The following is a 23,084-nucleotide window of genomic DNA, read 5'->3' on the forward strand; positions in this document are numbered from 1 at the left end:
TGTTTATTTGAGAGGGTCAGGTAGGCACAATTCCATGCTTTGACCAGCAGACAGTGCTTCACCTAGGAATTCCAGGTCAGTGCAATTCTCATTGCCAGCTACCAGACGGTGCTGTACACAGGATGCTCAGGTTGATGATGCACTTCTGCCTTTTTACCACCAGATGGAGCTTTCATCTCCTTGAATAATACAACTCTGATCCTGGAAATTAGCAGTTTTTAGTTGCCTGATTTCTTTGCAAAACTCTGGTGGCTTTATCACAAATGCTTCCACCTTGAGCTTTAATTCAGGGCTGGTTCAGCACACTGGGAGAGGCTGGTTTAGCACAGTGGGCTAAACAGCTGGCTTGTAATGCAGAACAATGCCAGTAGCGCGGGTTCAATTCCAGTACCAGCCTCCCCGAACAGGCGCCAGAATGTGGCGACTAGGGGCTTTGCACAGTAACTTCATTGAAGCCTACTTGGGACAATAAGCGATTGTTATATTAATTCTTCAGCTTTGCCCAGCCCTTGACACACACAGTTTGAAGGTTACTGACCTTTGGGAAAACTTGTACTTCCACATGCAAGATCTCTTTCTCAGTTCTGTTGGGCTCTGTGCTCCTTTAACACAGGAAAGTCTTCACAGATTTGCCTACAATGCTTCTGAAAATTGTCCAGCAAAGAGAGAGGGAAAAGAACAGAGGGAGACTTCAGGGTCTGAACCAAACTGAACAAAAGATCTAAAAGATCCACCTTCTTCCCTGAAAGTTTCTGACTGGCTGCACCAACAACAGGCCACAATAAGAAAATGTTGAAAGTCTTGTATGCACTGATTGGCTCCTTGCCAAGTCTGTCAAACAACATCACGGATTCTGCCACAGAACCCAAAGGGGATGTTTCAGACCAACCCATCTAAAAGGGGAGTTTTTCCAGTGTCCAAAGACTCCAATTTAAACAGAAATGTATATCAAAATAGACAGCAGGACAGGGATTAAAAAAGAGAACACAGGACAGATAGACAACATCCTAACACTGGCCTGTCTGTTGAATGGAGATCTAGCCACCTTCCCCAATGAGGGTGCTAGCAGTTATACTCTTCAGTCTCTTTGAGGTTCCTCTCTGTGGATTCTGCTATCTGCCTCTCTCAAACTTCTGGCCTTTAGAAGTTATCATTTATACAGCCTCACTGATCTCTGGTAAACAATGTTTCTGATATGGCCATTCACATCTCAATGTCTTTAGACTCTTGCTAATCTTGTTACTGGGAAAATTGCATCTTAATATTCCTCTAGGTGTCTGCTAATCTTGTTACTTTTCTGTTATTTTATTTTCAAGTGCACTGTTAATCTTGTTAACCTCCCACATTCCTAACAATAACCAAACACAAAATCAAAATAGTTTAGAGGTTGGAAATTTGAAAATGCTGGAAATACACAGCAATCAGGCAGCATTTATAGACCTAGGAAGAGTTAATATTTCAGATTGCTAACATTTCATCAGAATTTCTATCAAAGAGTTATTGACCTGCAACGTTAATTTTGTTTCTTTGTCACAGGTGCCATCTTGAGTATTTCTTGAATTTACTGCTTGTGCCCCAGGAGTTGGTGTATTCATCCACCTTTTCCCAAACTGCATTATGATCTGGATTGGATATATATTTGATGAGAGAAAATTGGCAGAGACAGGCATGATGGCCGCAATGATTTCCTCCCCAAATGCTTCTATCAGCTGCACGATCATATACCTGTTCTGAACATCCATCAAGCGTGATTTCAATTGGTGTTGCAGCAGCTCTTTATGCCATTGAATGGGAAGAAAAAGGTTCAATCCTCATTCCCCACGGGATAAATCTCAGTTGTGCCATCATGAGGAGGAGCCCACTGGAGGCTGGGTGTCCCCCCACCAGGGAGGAAAAATGGCAACTCCAAGCAGTCAAGTACTTGGGCTGTTGTTTACCCTGCATCTCAGCAAATTTATTCACTGTATAGCTTTTGTGAGGGCCACGAAGAATCCAGCACGAGTTTTAAGGATACAAAGTAATGACGTTTATTTACAATAACATATATATATAACAGCAGCAGCAACTTCCCTTGCTGCACACTCCTTCCTGCTGGTTCCTAAATTGGCCAGCTTTATTTATACTAGGAGTTTACTAATGGTTTCTCCGCCCCCCCCTCATTGGGGAAGCTCATACTCCCACAGGATTGTGAGATTGTCATTAGTCCCCAGCCAATGGTAAGTCGGCAGGTTATAACATCCCTCCCCCCAAAGTCCAAGGAATCCACCGAAGACCCTGGCGAAGGAGGGCGTCGGACTCGTTTTGCCGCAGGCCGGACACCATTTGCACGCGACGCTGGATCAGGCGGCGTGTAACGAGACGGAGACCGGCGCTTCCGTGATGAACGGCGCAACGGTTGTACATCCACGGCCCGTGGACCCGAGGATTCCCCCTCTGATGCATCCCGTGTCTCCAACTCGGAGTCAGAGTCTGCTGCCTCCGTCATGTCAGCGTCTCTATCTCCATTCGGTCCCGTAACGACCTGCGCAGGCTTCGAGTGAGGCACCAGTGGAAGATTTTGAGGACTACCTTCCCTTGTCTCTGGTCTCTGCGGCTGTAGAAATGAGCTCCGGGGGCGGGGAATCTTTTGAGGGGATAGTCTTCTGGACCGAACGTGGTCTACATGTTTGCGCTGGAGACGACCCTGGGCTTGCACCTGGTAAGATATTGGGCCCGTTCGGCGAAAGATTACACCAGGAACCCACTGGGCACCACCAACAAAATTCCGAACGAACACTGGGTCACCGGGCGCAAACTGCCAAATCGGCCGATGCCGAGAAAATCCCTGTCCCTGCCGTTCTTGTGTGCGGCGTACCTTTGCGCCAATGTCCGGGAAAACCATACTAAGGCGGGTGCGAAGTCTCCGGCCCATTAGGAGTTCTGCGGGAGCTACCCCAGTCACCGCATGGGGGGTGGTCCTATACGTAAACAAAAAGCGAGCCAATCTTGTGTCCCTTGATCCGGAAGACTGCTTCTTTAGGCCTCTTTTGAATGTCTGCACTGCGCGCTTTGCCAACCCATTTGAAGCCGGGTGGTAAGGGGCAGTGCGGATATGGCGTATGCCGTTCATCTTCGTGAACCTCGCAAACTCCTCACTCGTGAATGGAGTGCCGTTATCCGTGACCAGCACCTCGGGGAGGCCATGCGTACTAAACGACAAACGCATCTTGTCAATTGTTGCGCAGGACGTTGTCCCCTGCATCTTATGCACCTCCAGCCATTTGGACTGGGCGTCAATTAGTAGAAGGAACATGGATCCCTGAAAAGGGCCTGCAAAATCTGCATGTAAGCGTGCCCAAGGCCGCCCTGGCCATTCCCAGTGATGTAGGGGCGCAGCCGGCGGAAGCTTCTGATGCTCCTGGCAAATGGAGCAGTTTTGGGCCACCGTCTCAATGTCGGTGTCGAGGCCTGGCCACCAGACATAACTCCGGGCCAACATTTTTCATTTTGGTCACACCTGGATGCCCATTGTGCAAGTCTGTTAGTATCAGCTCCTGGCCTTTTTCCAGGACAATCACACGCGTTCCCCACAAGAGGATGCCGTCTTCCACGCTGAATTCTGACAGCTTGGAGGAAAATGCCCGCAACTCGCCTGGGAGTTGTCTATGCTGCCCACCATACAGGACTGTGTGCCGAACCTTTGACAGGACTGGCTCCGTCTGGGTCCACTCACGGATCTGTGATGCCGTGACAGGCAAGGTGTCCATAAAATTTAGGGTTGCAACCACACCGGTCGTGGGGGTCGACATGGGGCCGGTCGATAAAGGCAATCAGCTCAGTGCGTCGGCATTTGCTATCTGCGTACCTGGTTTGTGCTCCAGAGAATCCTCGTATGCAGCAAGCAACAAAGCCCAGCGCTGGATCCATGCGGAAGCAATGGGCGGTATTGGCTTATCATCTCTGAAAAGTCCCAGCAGAGGCTTATGATCATCACGATAGTGAAATGGCGGCCATATACGTACTGGTGGAAGTGTTTCACCGCAAAAACCACTGCCAGGCCCTCCTCGATCTGCGCGTACTTTTTCTCCGCTGCAGTCAATGTGCGGGAGGCGGAATCTATCGGTCGCTCGGCCCCCTTCTCCATCTTGTGGGACAGGACGGCCCCAATACCATACGGGGATGCATCACATGTGACGAGCAAAGGCTTTCCAGGATCATAGTGGGTTAGTAACCCGGACGACGACAATTGTTGCTTTACCCGCCGGAAAGCGGTTTCTTGCGGCTGACCCCAAACCCAGGTGTGATTTTTCTTCAGCAGAAGGTGCAAAGGGGCCAGCGTAGTTGCCAGATTGGGGAGGAACTTCCCGTAATAATTTACGAGATCGAGAAAAGAACGAAGATGCGAAGTGTCAGTCGGGGCGGGGGCCTGTTGAATTGCACGCACCTTCTCTGCGACGGGGTGCAAATCTTCAATGTCCGCCCGATAACCTAGGTAGACTACTTCCTTTGCCTGAAATACGCACTTTGTGCGACGTAAATGGACTCCAGCCTCCGAAAGGCATCTAAGGACAGCCTCCAGAGTTTCCAAATGTTCCTGCTCCGACGTCCCTGTAATCAAAACGTCATCTAAGTAGACAGTAACATGTGGTAAACCTCTCAAAATGCCCTCCATAACACGTTGAAAAGTTGCGCAGGCAGAGGATACTCCAAAGGGCAACCGTGTATATTCATACAGGCCCCGGTGTGTATTAATCGTTACATATGGTCGGGAGGCAGGGTCCAGCTCCAACTGCAGGTAGGCGTGACTCATATCTAATTTTGTGAACGAGAGTCCACCTGCAAACTTCGCGTAGAGATCCTCTATGCGAGACATTGGATATCAGTCGAGTCGGGAAGCCGTATTCACTAAGTTTATAGTCGCCACACAAGCGAACTGTGGCATCTGGCTTCATTACAGGTACAATTGGTGCTGCCCAGTCAGCAAAACGGATGGGCCTGATAATACCCAAACTCTCCAAACGAGTGAGCTCCCCTTCTACCTTCTCGAGCAACGCGGAAGGCACCGGGAGCGCCTGGAAATAGCGCGGCGTGGCTCCTCTTTCGACTTGGATAAGGGCTACGGCCCCTTTTATTTTCCCCAAACCAGGCTGGAATACATCTGGGTATCGTCCTAGCACCTCAGTCAACCCTTCAGAAACTGTTTGGAGGATGTGCTGCCATTGCAACCGCAAATGGCGCAACCAGTCCCGACCCAACAGGCTGGGCCCATGGCCGCGCACCACGATAAGTGGGAAACGCCCCTCCTGGCGTCCATAAACAACAGGGGTCATTGTAGTTACTGCAATGTCCAGTGGTTCCCCCATGTAGGTGGCCAACCTGGCCTGCGAGTCGGTTAATGTAAGGGTCTGTATACCCTGCTTGATGCGGTCGAATGTCCTCTGGGCGGTCACGGGGACCGCTGTGCCAGTGTCCAACTCCATGTCAAGCGGGTGGCCATTGACCCGTACTGTCACCTTAATGGGGGCCACACGGGGAGCTGCCACACAATGCAACTGCAGGCAGTCGTCCTCCGTCTCCACGTCCTCCGGAGTAGTCGCCGCAGGTTCATCCACATGGAAGGTACGGCCCCTGGGCTGGTCCCAGTTTCAGTCGGAACAACGGCACCTCTGGCGCCCCCAGGACCGCCATCCGCGACGGGGTCGGCGCCTACAAGTTTGACACGGACATGGCTCCTCATCCATTGGTTCTGGAGAAGGCTCCCTTCGGGGAGGAATGTCCGACGGCCACTGGCGTCGGTCCGGACGTTGCCTCGCCCAAGGTACCGCAGGAGTGCGGGGGGACGTTTTCGGACAGAAGGGGTTGCGCCCCAAGGCAGGCACTTCCATTCCCTGTAGCTCCTGCACTCCTCGTTCTGCGCTCTCTCGGGACAATACTATTTGAATGGCCTGTTGAAAAGTCAATGTTGGCTCAACTAACAACTTTCTCTGGGTGGCCGCATTGTTAATACAGCAAACCAAACGGTCGCGTAACATTTCTGACAAGGTCTCACCATAGTCACAGTAGTCCGCAATCCTGCGAGCCTGGATAGAAAATCGGCAAGGGATTCTCCAGGGGTCCTCTCAGCAGTATTAAACCGGTAACGCTGGACTATCGTGGACGGGGTTGGGTTAAAATGTTGCCCCACTATATTCACAAGTTCATCAAACGTTTTGGTGTCCGGCGCAGCTGGGTACGTAAGGCTTCTAATCACCCCAAACGTATGCGGGCCGCAGGCGGTGAGCAATATGACCACCTGGCCCTCGTTTTCGGTGATATTGTTTGCCCGGAGATAGTAACGCATCTGTTGTGTGTACTGGTTCCAGCTTTCCAGCGCAGCATCAAAAACATCCAAACGTCCATACAGAGGCATGGTGTAATAGAAAACAACTTCCAACCTGTATCCAACAAAAATCCAGGGAGGTGGCTTCAGCAGTGTAGACAGCTATTCACTTTAACCTTCGTCGCCAGTTTTGTGAGGGCCACAAAGAATCCAGCACGAGTTTTAAGGATACAAAGTAATAACATTTATTTACTGTAACATATGTACATAACAGTAGCAGTAACTTCCCTTGCTACATACTCCTTCCTGCTGGTTCCTAAACTGGCCAGCTTTATTTATACTAAGAGTTTACTAATGGTTTCTCCACCCCCCTCATTGGGGAAGCTCATACTCCCACAGGATTGTGGGATTGTCATTAGTCCCCAGCCAATGGTAAGTAGGCAGGTTATAACAATAGCTAAGTAGTACAGACCAGTAACATCCCCGTTTCAGTCCAAAATCCGTATTGGCTGATCTTAGCTGGGTAGCAATGAGGTATTCCAAATGGCGTCAGAGCCTCTAGATTAGAAAGGGGAAAGAAAATTAGTCAGGTTCTTGATTCAAATCATTTTACCCCTACCTAAAATTCTAGTGTGTGAACGTTGGGTGAGGGCAATATCTGGCTCAACTGTGATGGCCTTGTGAATGAAACTTTGCTGCTATGTCCAACACTCAGGCATGAGTAATGGTGTCTTAAACAAATTTCTGAGGACAAGGAGCCTGGGAAATGAAGGGAAAAAGGGGCATTCGCACATTTTTCTCACTGTTGTACCAATTGCTGTTTCTCTAAACTTATCTCATCAGAATCCAAGCCATCTGTAGGTGGTTTGGTTGACGAGGGGCCAAGTAGAACCCAGAAGCTGAAGATAACACAGTGTCCAAAAGTCGCAATGTTTCCTGGGATGGACCCCTCGGTACTAAAGGTAAAATGAGTTTCTTCTAGGTCGTCTACCATGCTAAAGAAGGCATAAATGTCACAGCACACTGTAATTCCTGGCTGATTCACCATTCCAACTTCAAGGTATTTTCCACTGTGTGAGACCTGCATTGATAAAGACTTGGGGAATCTGTTTAGCACGGGGCTAAATCGCTGGCTTTGAAAGCAGACCAAGACAAGCCAGCAGCACGGTTTGATTCCCGTAACAGCCTCCCCGAACAGGCGCCGGAATGTGGCGACTGGGGGCTTTTCACAGGAACTTCATTTGAAGCCTACTTGTGACAATAAGCGATTTTCTTTTCTTTTCATTTCATTTCATAATACAGTTTCATTCATTTAAAACAGAGAGATCCTGGCCAAATGCAGACCAGGGGGACACCTTGTGGTAAGTGAGGGAAGTGCAGAAACAAATTCCGATATTTCCAGACACACACTGTGCAAACTCTACCTGTGACAAAGGGGCCATACACCCAATGTGTCCCTAGGTTTCCACCAAAGCCAATTTATAATCAGCAGGTCAAGCAGCCTCTGTGGAGAGAAGTAACAAATCAACATTTCATTGGAACTGCTAATGAAATGTCATAAACTTGAAACATTAACTTGCCATTTTCTTTCCCGACAAAGCTCACCATCACCTTCTCAAGGGCACTTAGGGATGGGCAATAAATACTGGCCCAGCCCTAAATGCCCCGAACCCATCTATAAATAAAAAATCATGTTTCCAGCAATTTCTATTTTTATTATCAATTACAGAGATCCATCTCAAATTCTTTTGACTGTGCCTTGTCACGGCGGCGCAGTGGTTAGCACTGTTGCCTCACGGCACCGAGGACCTGGGTTCGATCCCAGCCCCGGGTCACTGTCCAAAGAACAAAGAAAAGTACAGCACAGGAACAGGCCCTTCGGCCCTCCAAGCCCGTGCCGACCTTGCTGCCCGACTAAACTACAATCTTCTACACTTCCTGGGTCCGAATCCCTCTATTCCTATCCTATTCATGTATTTATCAAGATGCCCCTTAAATGTCACTATCGTCCCTGCTTCCACCAGCTCCTCCGGTAGCACGTTCCAGGCACCCACTACCCTCTGTGTAAAAAAAAAACTTGCCTCGTACATCTACTCAAAACCTTGCCCCTCGCACCTTAAACCTATGCCCCCTAGTAATTGACCCCTCTACCCTGGGGAAAAGCCTCTGACTATCCACTTTGTCTATGCCCCTCATAATTTTGTAGACCTCTATCAGGTCGCCCCTCAACCTCCGTCGTTCCAGTGGGAACAAACCAAGTTTATTCAACCGCTCCTCATTGCTAATGCCCTCCATACCAGGCAACATTCTGGTAAATCTCTTCTGCACCCTCTCTAAAGCCTCCACATCCTTCTTATCATAGAATTTACAGTGCAGAAGGAGGCCATTCGGCCCATCGAGTCTGCACCGGCTCTTGGAAAGAGCACCCTACCCAAGGTCAACACCTCAACCCTATCCCCATAACCCAGTAACCCCCACAACACGAAGGGCAATTTTGGACACTAAGGGCAATTTATCATGGCCAATCCACCTAACCTGCACATCTTTGGACTGTGGGAGGAAACCGGAGCACCTGGAGGAAACCCACGCACACACGGGGAGGATGTGCAGACTCTGCACAGACAGTGCCCCAGGCCGTAATCGAACCTGGGACCCTGGAGCTGTGAAGCAATTGTGCTATGCACAATGCTACCGTGCTGGTAGTGTGGCGACCAGAATTGAACACTGTACTCCAAGTGTGGCCTAACTAAGGTTCTATACAGCTGCAACATGACTTGCCAATTCTTATACTCAATGCCCCGGCCAATGAAGTCAAGCATGCCGTATGCCTTCTTGACTACCTTCTCCACCTGTTTTGTCCCTTTCAGTGACCTGTGGACCTGTACACCTAGATCTCTCTGACTTTCAATACTCTTGAGGGTTCTACCATTCACTGTATATTCCCTACCTGCATTAGACCTTCCAAAATGCATTACCTCACATTTGTCTGGATTAAACTCCAACTGCCATCTCTCCGCCCAAGTCTCCAAACAATCTAAATCCTGCTGTATCCTCTGATAGTCCTCATCGCTATCCGCAATTCCACCAACCTTTGTGTCGTCTGCAAACTTACTAATCAGACCAGTTACATTTTCTTCCAAATCATTTATATATACTACAAACAGCAAAGGTCCCAGCACTGATCCCTGCGGAACACCACTAGTCACAGCCCTCCAATTAGAAAAGCACCCTTCTATTGCTACTCTCTGCCTTCTATGACCGAGCCAGTTCTTTATCCACCTTGCCAGCTCACCCCTGATCCCGTGTGACTTCACCTTTTGTACTAGTCTACCATGAGGGACCTTGTCAAAGGCCTTACTGAAGTCCAAAGAGACAACATCCACTGCCCTACCTGCATCAATCATCTTTGTGACCTCCTCGAAAACTCTATCAAGTTAGTGAGACACGACCTCCCCTTCACAAAACCATGCTGCCTCTCACTAATATGTCCATTTGCTTCCAAATGGGAGTAGATCCTGTCTCGAAGAATTCTCTCCAGTAATTTCCCTACCACTGACGTAAGGCTCACCGGCCTGTAGTTCCCTAGATTATCCTTGCTACCCTTCTTAAACAGAGGAACAACATTGGCTATTCTCCAGTCCTCCGGGACATCATCTGAAGACAGTGAGGATCAAAAGATTTCTGTCAAGGCCTCAGCAATTTCCTCTCTAGCCTCCTTCAGTATTCTGGGGTAGATCCCATCAGGCCCTGGGGACTTATCTACCTTAATATTTTTCAAGACGCCTAACAGCTTGTCTTTTTGGACCTCAATGTGACCCAGGCTATCTACACACCCTTCTCCAGACTCAACATCGACCAATTCCTTCTCTTTGGTGAATACTGATGCAAAGTATTAATTTAGTACCTCACCCATTTCCTCTGGCCCCACACATAGATTCCCTTGCCTATCCTTCAGTGGGCCAACCCTTTCCCTGTCTACCCTCTTGCTTTTTATGTACGTGTAAAAAGCCTTGGGATTTTCCTTAACCCGATTTGCCAATGACTTTTCGTGACCGCTTCTAGCCCTCCTGACTCCTTGCTTAAGTTCCTTCCCACTGTCCTTATATTCCACGCAGGCTTCGTCCGTTCCCAGCCTTTTAGCCCTGACAAATGCCTCCTTTTTCTTTTTGACGAGGCCTACAATATCTCTCGTTATCCAAGGTTCCCGAAAATTGCCATATTTATCCTCCTTCCTCACAGGAACATGCCGGTCCTGAATTCCTTTCAACTGACACTTGAAAGCCTCCCACATGTCAAGATGTTGATTTACCCTCAAACATCCGCCCCTAATCTAGGTTCTGCAGTTCCCACCTAATATTGTTATAATTAGCCTTCCCCCAATTTAGCACATTCACCCTAGGACCACTCTTATCCTTGTCCACCAGTACTTTAAAACTTACTGAATTGTGGTCACTGTTCCTGAAATGCTCCCCTACTGAAACTTCTACCACCTGGCCAGGCTCATTCCCCAATACCAGGTCCAGTACAGCCCCTTCCCTAGTTGAACTGTCTACATATTGTTTTAAGAAACCCTCCTGGATGCTCCTTACAAACTCTGCCCCGTCTAAGCCCCTGGCACTAAGTGAGTCCCAGTCAATATTGGGGAAGTTGAAGTCTCCCATCACAACAACCCTGTTGTTTTTACTCTTTTCCAAAATCTGTCTACCTATCTGCTCCTCTATCTCCCGCTGGCTGTTGGGAGGCCTGTAGTAAACCCCCAACATTGTGACTGCACCCTTCTTATTCCTGATCTCTACCCATATAGCCTCACTGCCCTCTGAGGTGTCCTCCCGCAGTACAGCAGTGATATTCTCCCTAACCAGTAGCGCAACTCCGCCACCCCTTTTACATCCCCCTCTATCCAGCCTGAAACATCTAAATCCTGGAACGTTTAGCTGCCAATCCTGCCTTTCCCTCAACCAGGTCTCTGTAATGGCAACAACATCATAGATCCAAGTACTAATCCAAGCTCTAAGTTCATCTGCCTTACCCGTAATACTTCTTGCATTAAAACATATGCACTTCAGGCCACCAGACCCGCTGTGTTCAGCAACTTCACCCTGTCTGCTCTGCCTCAGAGTCATACTGTCCCTTCTCCCCTAATTCTCCCTCAATGCTCTCACCTTCTGACCTATTGCTCCCGTGCCCATCCCCCTGCCATACTAGTTTAAACCTTCCCTTGTGACACTAGCAAACCTCGCGGCCAGGATATTTATGCCTCTCCAGTTTAGATGCAACCCGTCCTTATATAGGTCACACGTGCCCCGGAAGAGCTCCCAGTGGTCCAGATAACGGAACCCCCCCCCCTCCTACACCAGCTGTTTAGCCACGTGTTTAGCTGCTCTATCTTCCTATTTCTAGCCTCACTGGCACGAGGCACAGGGAGTAATCCCGAGATTATAACCCTAGAGGTCCTGTCTTTTAACTTTCTGCCTAGCTCCCTGAACTCCTGCTGCAGGACCTCATGCCCCTTCCTGCTTATGTCGTTAGTACCAATATGTACAACGACCTCTGCCTGATTGCCCTCCCCCTTCAGGATGCCCTCTACCTGTTCGGAGGCATCCTGGACCCTGGCACCAGGGAGGCAACATACCATCCTGGAGTCTCTTTCACGTCCACAGAAGTGCCTATCTGTGCCCCTGACTATAGAGTCCCCTATGTCTATTTCTCTTCTGCGCTTTGACCCTCCCATCTGAACATCAGAGCCAGCCGTGGTGCCACTGCTCTGGCTGCTGCTGTTTTCCCCTGATAGGCTATCCCCCCCCGACAGTATCCAAAGGGGTATACCTGTTCGAGAGGGGGACAACCACAGGGGATTCCTGCACTGACTGCCTGCCCTTTCTGGTGGTCACCCATTTCTCTGCCTGCACCTTGGGTGTGACCACATTTATATAACTATGACGCTTTCCGCCACCTGCATGCTAAAAGTGCATCCAAGTGCTGCTCCAATCGAACCATGCGGTCTGTGAGGAGTCCATGTGGAGTTTGCACATTCTCCCCGTGTCTATGTGGGTCGCACCCCCACAACCCAAAGATGTGCAGGGTAGATGGATTGGCCACGCTAAATTGCCCCTTAAATTTTTTAAAATTATATTCTTTTGACTATGTTGCAACAAATTATTCCAACCTTATTTAGATCTTTGATGATGTTCCATTTAATGTAATGTACGTAATTCTGGACGCTATACTCTTCAAATGGACATTCGGCAGAGCTCAGAGAACATTAAGGAGGAATTAACCAAAACCTTGGGTTCTAAGATTTAGAGACTCCGAGAACTACATTTTTTTTTCTGGAAATAAGCGATTGAGAAGAAATTACCCAGATTTAAAAGTGGGAATAATGGATAATGTTGGGCGGCACGGTAGCACAGTGGTGAGCACGGTTGCTTAACAGCGACGGGGTCCCAGGTTTGATTCCCAGCTTGGGTCACCGTCTGTGCAGAGTCTGCATGTTCTCCCTGTGTCCGTGTCGGTTTCCTCCGGGTGCTCCGGTTTCCTCCCATAAGTCCCGAAAGATGTGCTGTTGGGTAATTTGGACATTCACAATTCTCCCTCTGTGTACCTGAACAGATGCCGTAATGTGCCATCTAGGGGCTTTTCACAGTAACTTCATTGCAGTGTTAATGTAAGCCTACTTGTGACAATAAAGGTTTTAAAAACTAAATAACTAATATGGATGCAACTTGAGCTGCCAGACGAAACCAAAATGAGGCAGGAATTTTGAATGTTATTAACAACCTTTGTGCACAAATGGAGGTTCGAAGGATTTTTTTGTATCAAATAAACTCTCAGATAGAGCAATTAATACCTTGATTATGGCTGAAGCAGTGGAAAAGGATAGGATTTCAAATTGTAAGGATAAAAAGCTTCATAACAGCTCGAGCTGCTGGGCTCATAGGAGTGCTAGGTTAGATACACGTAAGTTTTGTTTGATTTACTTGGGGGGGGGGGGGGGGGCAGGGTGAATATTTGCAAAACCATTTCTCAGGAGAGTAAATGAGTGACATGGAATACATGATGGATCAGCTTAAACAATGTCCTGATGAGTTGAACATCTTTCCTTGCTTATTGATTTATTTATTTTTGTCAACATACTGGTGAAGTAAAGTGACTGCGATTCACACAAGGCTACCCCTGATACGAGTTAAGCCTGAATCATGCAGTCGCACACTTTTCACACAGCCACTTTTTTCTTTTGGTTTGAATGAATTGTACTCCACGTTAGCATCATGGCTGTGGCGAGTTACCCCTGCTTTATTCCTGCCTCCTTTTCCTAGGCCAGCCTCCGGAGAAACCGACAAGAGGAGGATGATGATGAATCGAGCTGTGAGCAGCAGCGTTGCAACTCTTGCACCCCTTCTTCTGCTCAGCATGAACTCAGAATGCTACCAACTACACCTAGCAGAGTGGAAGGGTAAGAAAAGATTTTTAAGTGTGTTGATACTCTTTTCCAGTACAGGAGATGAATGTGTTCGAATTGTTTGGGTTTGGACAGTTTCAGGAGCTCAGTAAGTGATGCAAAGTCAATCATGTCTGTTGGCACTTTCTACTGCACTTCCAGTCATCTTTTATTCTCTGATGTATGTGATTATGATGACACTTTGGCATTTCTATCCCTCCCTTTAGATCAGAGGAAATGTCTCCTCCGTGGTTACAGGAACTAAAATCAAAGAAACGATTGAGTCAGCATCATCCAGATAGGGTAAGACCTCGTGAACTGCTGTGAACTTGCCACTCCATGCGTTCACCCAAATCTGATCCCCTGTTTAGTGCTGCACGGTTGAGAACAATTTGAAAATGGTGTGAGGTTTTCGTCTGGGCCCGGAAATCAGCCTCGTGCTTTATCATTACGTGACGTCCAGCTACTTATGGACAGAATTAGGGAGGAAAGAGTAGCAATACCATGGTGTGGGAGGAGCCAGTCCTGTAACAGGTTTCGGGTTGGGAGAGCAACAACATCCATATGGTGTTGTTATATTGGCTCAGAACAACAGGCCAAAGCAGAGATGAAATTGCAAGAGTAAAGAGATCCAAGTGACATCCAGTGGAGAAAATGTCGGTATTTCGGCCATACGATCAGAGTTGAAAAAAGGACAGAGATCTCTTGTCGAGGGCAAAGTGGAGGGCAGAGAAAGAGGGGTCGACCCAGGTGTAGGTCTCAAAGCGGATTGCAGATATGAGTTACGGTGAGTGTGTGGATGGTGCAAGGCAGAAGGGTGTGGCAAACTGTAACAGTAGATCACCTGGTAGGAATGTACAAGCAGGATAGGGTACTGGTTGCTTGCTCTGATAATTTAACAGCCGGTTCGCCAAGGTGGAGTGGCTGGGCAATCTGTTACTCAGTCCTAACTGGACCAATTTTTTTTACGGAACTTGAACTTCCTTACTGTATGAACAGCTGTCCTCGAATATTTAACCTGTTTTGCCATGCCAAATCACCAATACTAATTCTTCTGTGGAGTAACATTGGATTGAGTGGTGGGGGTGGAAGAGATTGTTAATGAAGTAGATTTGGGGGATTTGAAAAAGAATTACAACCAAGTGAACACAGAGCATCAGCCTTGGCCATCCCCCATTGTTGATGCTCTTCATGCTAATACCGGGCAGCACAGTAGCACAGTGGTTAGCACTGTGGCTTCACAGCGCCCGGGTCCCAGGTTTGATTCCTGCTTGGGTCACTGTCTGGGCGGAGTCTGCACGTTCTCCCCGTGTCTACATGGGTTTCCTCCCACAGTCCAAAAATGTGCAGGTTAGGTGGATTGGCCATGCTAAATTGCCCTTAGGTTAGATGGGATTGCTGGGTTACGGGGATAGGGTGGATGTGTGGGCTTAAGTACAGTGCTCTTTCCAAAAGGCGGTGCCGACTCGATGGGTCGAATGGCCTCCTGCGCTGTAAATTCTCTGATTCTATGCTGAGGTGAGGGTCAGTGACGGCTGGGCAAATATTCAACATCCCTGAATTTCTGCACACTTTGTGCAATAAGTCTCGGGACAAGAGAGGCGCTCAGAAACGAATAATTTAACAAGTGAAATTAAAATTTTCTAGTTGTGCAGTGTGGATGCTGTTCTGAAAATGGTTGAAGAATATTGTTGGGACAGTATATCAGCCTGAAATGTATGTCAAGACTAAAGTTGTTCCCTGGCTCTCCAGCGTGAGAATGACTTATTTACCTGGGCTTCTACCGTCAGACCTTGATTCACAGATGGGAATCTTCCAAAGACATGAAATCCTGATACTTCTTGTAAACCTTGTTTGCTCATGCACAAACCTTGCATGTGCCCAAAGGAGGCAGCGATGTCATCAAAACTGGAACCAGGAAAACGAATGCCCGCAAAGACATGACTTAAACATGTGTTGTACTCTGAGTCCCAACATAACCAAAGGGAACTATGCCATTTAACCAGAACATTATCAGCGTGTACTAGTCTGTCTGTTGCCACTGGGCACTGAAGACCTCTATAGCGTAGCAGTGGACATTGTGTGTGCCCTCTCCAAGGCCACCCAAGCATCTGTCTGATTGAGAGCTCTAGAGCTGAACCCTAGAATCAGAAAAGGGATTGACTGTCGACAAGGTGCAGTTACCTCATTGCAGGAAAATAAGGATTTGGGCTCGGCTGGTGTGTTCGCTTGCAAGAGAGTGGGGAAATAATAGGCTGTGTGGGAAGTGCTCCCCCTAGTGTTGCTGTGTTAGTAGATGCAGCCTTCTGCCAAATAGGTGTGCACAAGTGACCAGTTGAGAAGAAACACTAGTGTATTTCCATGTTAAGAACGGAAATAGCACTGTGATGGATGCATTGACTGTGCCCATTGACTGACTAAACATAGACGTGCGTGTACTTGTTAAAAAGATGCCCCATTGAATCATGGACTGGAGGAATAGCCCCTATTTTAGTGAGTTTTCTTTCCATTACTGAAATGTTTGGTTTATTTTATTTTACAGAAGAATGAATGAATAAGTCTCAAGAGGAAAATGAGTCTGATACGAGCCTTAATTGTCCACCAACTTTAAAAAGAAAGAAAAAACATGTGCTGCTGTTGCTTCCTGCCTCGCTACCTGCATGGTGCCTTCCCATAGTAATTTGTGAATAGGCTGCTTAAAAGTTCATACATGAATCAGAATAATGCTCTATTTTGTCAGATGCTAGGGTTCATTGCCTGAAACCCTAAGAAATGTCACTTTAAAACAAATAATAAATAATAAATAAAATCTAACAGCTGTGATTGAGCTGGTGCTCTCCACAGTGCTTCAGTGAAGATACAGGTAGTACATGTGGAGGGAATGTGACCCCGAAGTTTGGATGTACGTGGCCACTCTTGCCTACCGAAACTACAATTATTCGGGAAATTCTTGGATAGTGTTCTAATACAAAGAGCAGATGAACTGAATGCATTGGAATGAAATTCACCAGTCACCTGACTGGGAATACCTGATATTGCTCATCTGTTTGTGAACTGCTGAGGTTATGGTGCTAGTGGTATTAAAACAAAAAGAAAGTTCTAAAAATCAATTCCTTAGATTAAACAGGTTTGCATCATCTTTCTGGGTGATCTTTTTTCATAATAATACGACAGTGAAATGAAATGAAATGAAAATCGCTTATTGTCACATAGGCTTCAAATGAAGTTACTGTGAAAAGCCCCTAGTCGCCACATTCCGGCACCTGTTCGGGGAGGCTGTTACGGGAATTGAACTGTGCTGCTGGCCTGCCTTGGTCTGCTTCCAAAGCCAGCGATTTAGCCCTGTGCTAAACAGCCAGCTCCTTCTTATTTACATTTTGATATCATTGGGGCCATGGACGTAGCAGTATGTCTATCAGGAGAGTGAGTTCAAACCACTGATCGCCTTCCCTATTCCCCCTTGGTGCACCTGGAATTGATTTGTAGAATCCTTAGTTCATTCACTCCTCTTTAACTCTTGTTAAGAAGAACTAGACAATGTATCGGTTTTCTACAAAATGTAAACAAATGAACAAAGTGTTTACCACCATGACAGGGATGCCAGCGTGACTGACTGGTATGTCGCAGTAGATGGGCTAGATGTTGACAAATCTGTGCAAAGTACTTGTATCATTGGCAAAACCTTTTCTCTTTTAATACTGATTTTTGCAAGCAACATTCGCCTGTGTTTTATGAATTATTGAAATATCTGCCAACCTGCCAGGTAGGCAAAAATGCCTTGTTAAAAAAATTGTGCTCCTGTTTAAAATGTAGAGGAATCTTTCTTATTTTTGTTAATTTGTTCCTTCAGATGCAGGGAGAAAAGCAATAACCTGTTAAAACTTAGTAACTGCACAACGCGGTGTAAATATTTGTTTTTTTTTGGTTTGACTTTGTAAACAAATTGTAAATCTGGAGAGGAAAAGACTGGCTTGAAAGCTGAAAATGTGGCTGACTGGAGCTCCAACCCTTTGCCCTGACAGTGAATACTCCAAGACATAAGATGGCCAGGAATCCGGTTTTGCACCGGACAGCCCAGTTTTTAGCTAGTCTGGCCATTTTCCGGTATGGGATGGCTTTGCATACACTTTTTTTTATTTTATAAATTTAGAGTACCCAATTCATTTTTTCCAATTAAGGGGCAATTTAGCATGGCCAATCCATCTAGCCTGCACATCTTTGGGTTGTGGGGGCGAAACCCACACAAACACGGGGAGAATGTGCAAACTCCACACGGACAGTGATCCAGAGCCGGGATCGAACCTGGGACCTCGGCGCCGTGAGGCAGCAGGGCTAACCCACTGCGCCACCGTGCTGCCCTCACATACACTTTTTTAACATGTAGTCTCCACACGTTACCAAAGTAACGGCATGGGTCTGTGCTGTTAATAGAATCCAACCAATTTATGAAGCCAAAACCATGACTCGGAGCTTTTCTTTAACTCTCTTCTGATTCCCACCAGTGTTCCAGCTATCACCAATTTTTATGGCTCTTTCTAATAAAACAAAATCAATAAATTAAGTTAATGAGGGGGTGATAATTAATACCCATCACCTGCTTCATTTAACCATAACACTGTAATTGACATTAACAAACCTTAACAGTATAATTAACAAGTCTCGTAGAATCCCTACAGTGCAGAAGGAGGCCATTCGGCCCATTGAATCTGCACAGAGCCTCTGAAAGAGCACCCTATCCCTGTAACCCGACCTAGGGACAATTTTGCATTACCAATCCACCTAACCTGCACATCTTTTGACTGTGGGAGGAAACCGAAGCACCCAGAGGAAACCCACACAGACATGGGAAGAATGTGTAAACTCCACACAGACAGTTGCCCAAGGTCAGAATTGAACCGGGTCCCTGGTGCTGTGAGACAGCAATGCTAACCACTGCAACCGTGTCGTCCACAGTGGCACGGTATTGATGTGACAGACATGCAAAAGCCAGGTTTGTTTTGATACTCCTCCCACCCCAACAGAACCGAATCGCCACGTGGGGAGACATTACCACGTACATTGACATCACCCCTCACGTGGAGACATCATCCCATGTCCTTTGCAAAGGTGACCGGTTTTGGTGGTCTTTTACACAGGCGCCAATATATTATAAACAGTATCTGAATAAAAGCAATACCAGGTATCAGTCAAGAGCTCCACCATCCATTGGGATAAAATATCAGACAGCTGGCCAACCCAGCTCTCAACCCCTTCCCAAGTACCAATATTGGCAGAAGCTGGGGCCCAAGTAACCTGTCTGCCCTCATCCCAGACGATGTCACACAATGGGTGGATCTACAGAAAGGCAAAAAAAAAAGTTACTGGATTAAAATAGAGACAATGTAAGAATAATTAGAGGTGTGGCACTATATTCAGCCAGTATATCCTTTATTATAGGCCTAGTAATAATTACTTTATAACATTACATTACTAGGTAAAATAGAAAAATAAAGGAAGTGAACATGTTACTGGTGCATCTTGCATATGCTCTCTTCCTCTACTGCCTTCTTTTCTTTGCTCCACCGAGTCAAATTGGGGCTGCATCATGATAAAGCATATATTGGGTATTACATTGTTAACAGTTATGAGGGATTCCCCTGAGTCTATTAGATACATGAACAACCACACACAGTTAATGAATTTTTGAGGGAAAGGAAAGTTGTGCTGGTGATGCAATTTAAAAAGGCTTCTGAATTCCTAGGATTTGATTTCAGTTTTTCAGTACCTGAACTGGGGCAAGCTTCCAGTCACCCCTACCTTATCTGGTTGTGGACTGCCACAGATCTTGTGCTATGTGTTTACATTCCTACCATTCTGTAAAGGAACCTTTGGTTACTGCTGTATCATAACTGTGGTTAAATCTGGGTTTTGTTTCTCAATGTTCAGAGAATGCACTAAAATGAGACTGAGCTCCTGAGAGGAAGTCTGGATGTTGTATATTTTTTATGGTGAAACATTCAGAATAAAGCTTTACGGAGTGTGGAATTCCTGTGATTTTGGCCAAAGTACTTGCTTAAGCTTCCACACTGAGATTATGTTAAGTGCCTGTCTTTATACTCCCCTTACTCTAGCTTTTAAGCTTGGTTTCGGGTTATTTGACCAATTCAAACTTGAGCCACTGAGCAAAGAACCAGCTTCTAGCTAACGAAGAAGGCGAACATGGAAAACCTACCTTGTCTACACCAACCTGACTCGATATAAATTCATTGTAATTCTTTCTTTCAACCTGACTACAGCCCTAATTGTCTTTTGGCTGGAATGAAGCTTCTGTTATGCATGATCATGCATAAACATGATATTGCCTCATTGCTATGTACAGTGCATGCCAAAAATAGCCCACTGAATGATGGGAACCTTAATTTTGAAATGTTGCCATAATTGTCCCCCACTCCATTGAACGGCCTGAGCATGATTAGATTTCATACTGTTTAAATTGTCATGTTTCCTATTTTGTAAACTCACCAGCCTAGACAATATCTTGGGTTTTGCATGTGTTTTCATTATCACCGAGAGACCGGGTATTAGCCATGTTGCCATCTTCTTCATACCTGGTAAGGTACTTCTAGGGGGGAATTTCCTGCAGAATTTTGGATTGATACCAAGTCTGGAAATAATGGAGTTTGTATGTAAACTTGACATCTGGGTAATCGCCAATGTTGCACAAGTCTCTCTAAGCCTTTATTCTGAATGTAAATTTATGAAATTATAACGTTTGTGGTATTTTATATTTCAAAAGAGCGATGATGGTGAATGTGATATCTGTAATCACTAAATTTTCCTTTTTTTGTATTTTAGTTTTACAATCTGATCAAAGTTTATTCATTGTTTATAAATGAGTCCTTTGTTATGTTTAATTAATAATGAGGTGTGGAATTCCTTGTCTTCCCACCAACAATATTTTTTTCACCATTTCAGCCCATATTGAGCTCTTTAGTCGCTGCATAGAAAGTCAATTTAATGCTTTTAATTCAATCCCTTAGTGCATCGCATTCCACTTTGAAACAGTGATGTCCAAAGCTGGACTGTGCCAAATCTAATTATTAAGTAGTCACCAACACACATGGCCAATTTTCAAAGAACTAACTAATGTATTGCTTATTTATCTGTCTGTTTAGAGGTGTATGTGTGTATCTGTCAACTCAGCTGTGTGGGATTAGTTTGATTCTTCACCGCAGTGAAATCAAATAGCAAACTAAAATTCTTCTAACTAGTGCAATTCCTCAGTCCTTTCTAGTCTTGAGCAAGGCCGCTGTGTCCAATTTGGTTTTTTAGCATAGCATCCTAAATGCTTGTCCCTTTCCTGGGTCTCTGCTGGGCAATAGGATAGGCAGAGAGTGTGTTCTTGGACTTCAACCAATGCTGCTCTCACAATGAGGCCAAGATACGTATAACTCTGAGATGGCTGATTTTTTTTTTCACCTCTGTACGGAGAATTTACAGGTTCAATTTGGTGTAACATCCTCACTGGGGCCTGGCTACTTTTAAGATCTTTAGTTCTTTTTTTTTAACAAATGTCCAATTCCTGTTTGTCCCCAATTAAGGGGAAATTTAGCGTGGCCAATTTACCTGCACATTTTTGGATTGTGGGGGTGAGGCTCACACCGACGCGGGGAGAACTCCACATGGACAGTGACCCGGGACCGGGATCGAACCCGGTTCCTCGCCGCCGTGAGGCAGCAGTGCCTAACCACTGCGCCATCGTGCCACCCTTGAAGATCTTTATAATTACTTTTACTGCAAGAACTATCCCATTATACAACATGAATAACTCATTATGACATTCGTATAATACCCACCTTCTCTGCAGATATCATTGATCTATGTCTCATAACCTTTGAAATTGAATAGTGCACTTTGCCAGTTGGTTTCCAAATCATGCTTTGCATTATGTGCAGGGGGTGATTATTCATCATTATTCTTTTGAGGAGTAGGTATAATACATATGGTCCTTTTTAATATCACCTTAAACAGATCAATTGAGTTGACTGGTTTGGTGATGGAATTAATTGCTTCAACAGTTTCTGCCTCAGAAACATCAGAAATGCTTGTTGAGAACTCTTGCCTCTTCAAGACCATTGCTCCAGAAGACCTGTTCACCATTAGAACATCTCAGACTGTATGCTTTCAGTTCTAATGCGAGCAAGGTTTAGGCAAACACACTTGGAGGTAATTTTTACCTTCATCAAAAAATGGTAAAATGCTGGAGAAATTCATTCCCTCTGGAAAAATCAGTTGAATTGAAAATTGAGCAGGTATTGGAACAGGTATTGCAAGCAGTACACTGCACCAATTAATCCCCCCACCCCCGCCCCCAAGTGGTATAGGCAGAAATCCTCTTTTGACCTTTCGTTTTCAAGACCTGAGTTCGGAGATGGGCGAAACGAGGCGACTCAGGAATCATCTGAAAGCAAGAACAGAAGATGTGCAGTCAAGGAAAAGCCATTCATCCATCAAGTTCAGAAGAGCAAAAGTATTACAGACATGGAAATCTGAAATAAGAATAGAAAATCCTGGAAATACTCCGCAGATCTAGCAGAGGACAGAGAATCAGAGTTGACAATTCAGGTTCGTAACCTTTCATGGGAATTGGAAAAAGTTAGAAACACAATCGACGGGATTTACCGGCTGTTCATGCCGGAGGGAAATTCCGGTCCCACGCTGGCGCAAGGGTTTCCTGCGATTGAGGGGTTTGTCAATGGGAATTCCTGTTGGCAACGGTGGGACCAATAGATCCCGCAGGCGGGTCGGCTCCACAACCCAAAAACAGGCGACGGGTGGTCAGTAAATCCCGTCCAATAAGTTCTAAACAAGCGAAAAGAGGAGGGTGGGAAAAAGATCAAAAGGAGCTCTGTGTTTGGGTGCAAGGCAGGGAAAACTGAATGAAAAAAAGATTAATAGTGTAAGGCCAAAGGGAGGGGTAAAGGGACAAATAAACAAAAGATGTCTAGAGCACGTGTGAATGGCAGAGTCATAACCATCAGCTGTCCATCCTCTCCATTTTCACTTGCTTTAAAGCGTTATTATGTAGAAACTTGGAATTATTCACAGCACAAAAGGAGGCCATTTAGTCCAACTCCAACTTCTCCTAGTTCTGATGAAAGGTCATCGACCTGAAACATTGGATGGAATTTTACCAGCCTCCCAGGTAGCGGGAACAGAGCCACCTCGAGTGGGAAGAGCAGCAGCTTGACTGTCTGCCAACCTGAGGCAGACAGCTAATTTCAATGGTTGATGGCCCAATTAAGGGCAACTTTCCCAGGTGGTTGGCATATTACCAGTGGCAGAGCAGCTCCATGCCGTACGGGGAGG

General features: G+C 46.2%; 1 protein-coding gene across 2 annotated transcripts in view; it reads left to right on the top strand.

Annotated features, from left to right (window-relative positions):
• The window catches only part of LOC140398925 (uncharacterized), a 373,657-nt gene extending 353,049 nt beyond the window's left edge, over nucleotides 1–20,608 (top strand). For both annotated transcript variants that reach the window (XM_072488033.1, XM_072487950.1), the window contains 4 exons: nucleotides 7,142–7,260; nucleotides 13,615–13,751; nucleotides 13,964–14,039; nucleotides 16,279–20,608. In XM_072488033.1, the coding sequence (XP_072344134.1) occupies nucleotides 7,142–7,260; nucleotides 13,615–13,751; nucleotides 13,964–14,039; nucleotides 16,279–16,290 (344 nt within the window). In that variant the 3' untranslated portion in view covers nucleotides 16,291–20,608. The remainder of the gene's footprint in view (nucleotides 1–7,141; nucleotides 7,261–13,614; nucleotides 13,752–13,963; nucleotides 14,040–16,278) is intronic.
• The last annotated feature ends 2,476 nt before the right edge of the window (nucleotides 20,609–23,084 follow it).

Source organism: Scyliorhinus torazame, chromosome 1, assembly GCF_047496885.1.
Source record: "Scyliorhinus torazame isolate Kashiwa2021f chromosome 1, sScyTor2.1, whole genome shotgun sequence".
Taxonomy (NCBI): Eukaryota; Metazoa; Chordata; class Chondrichthyes; order Carcharhiniformes; family Scyliorhinidae; genus Scyliorhinus; species Scyliorhinus torazame.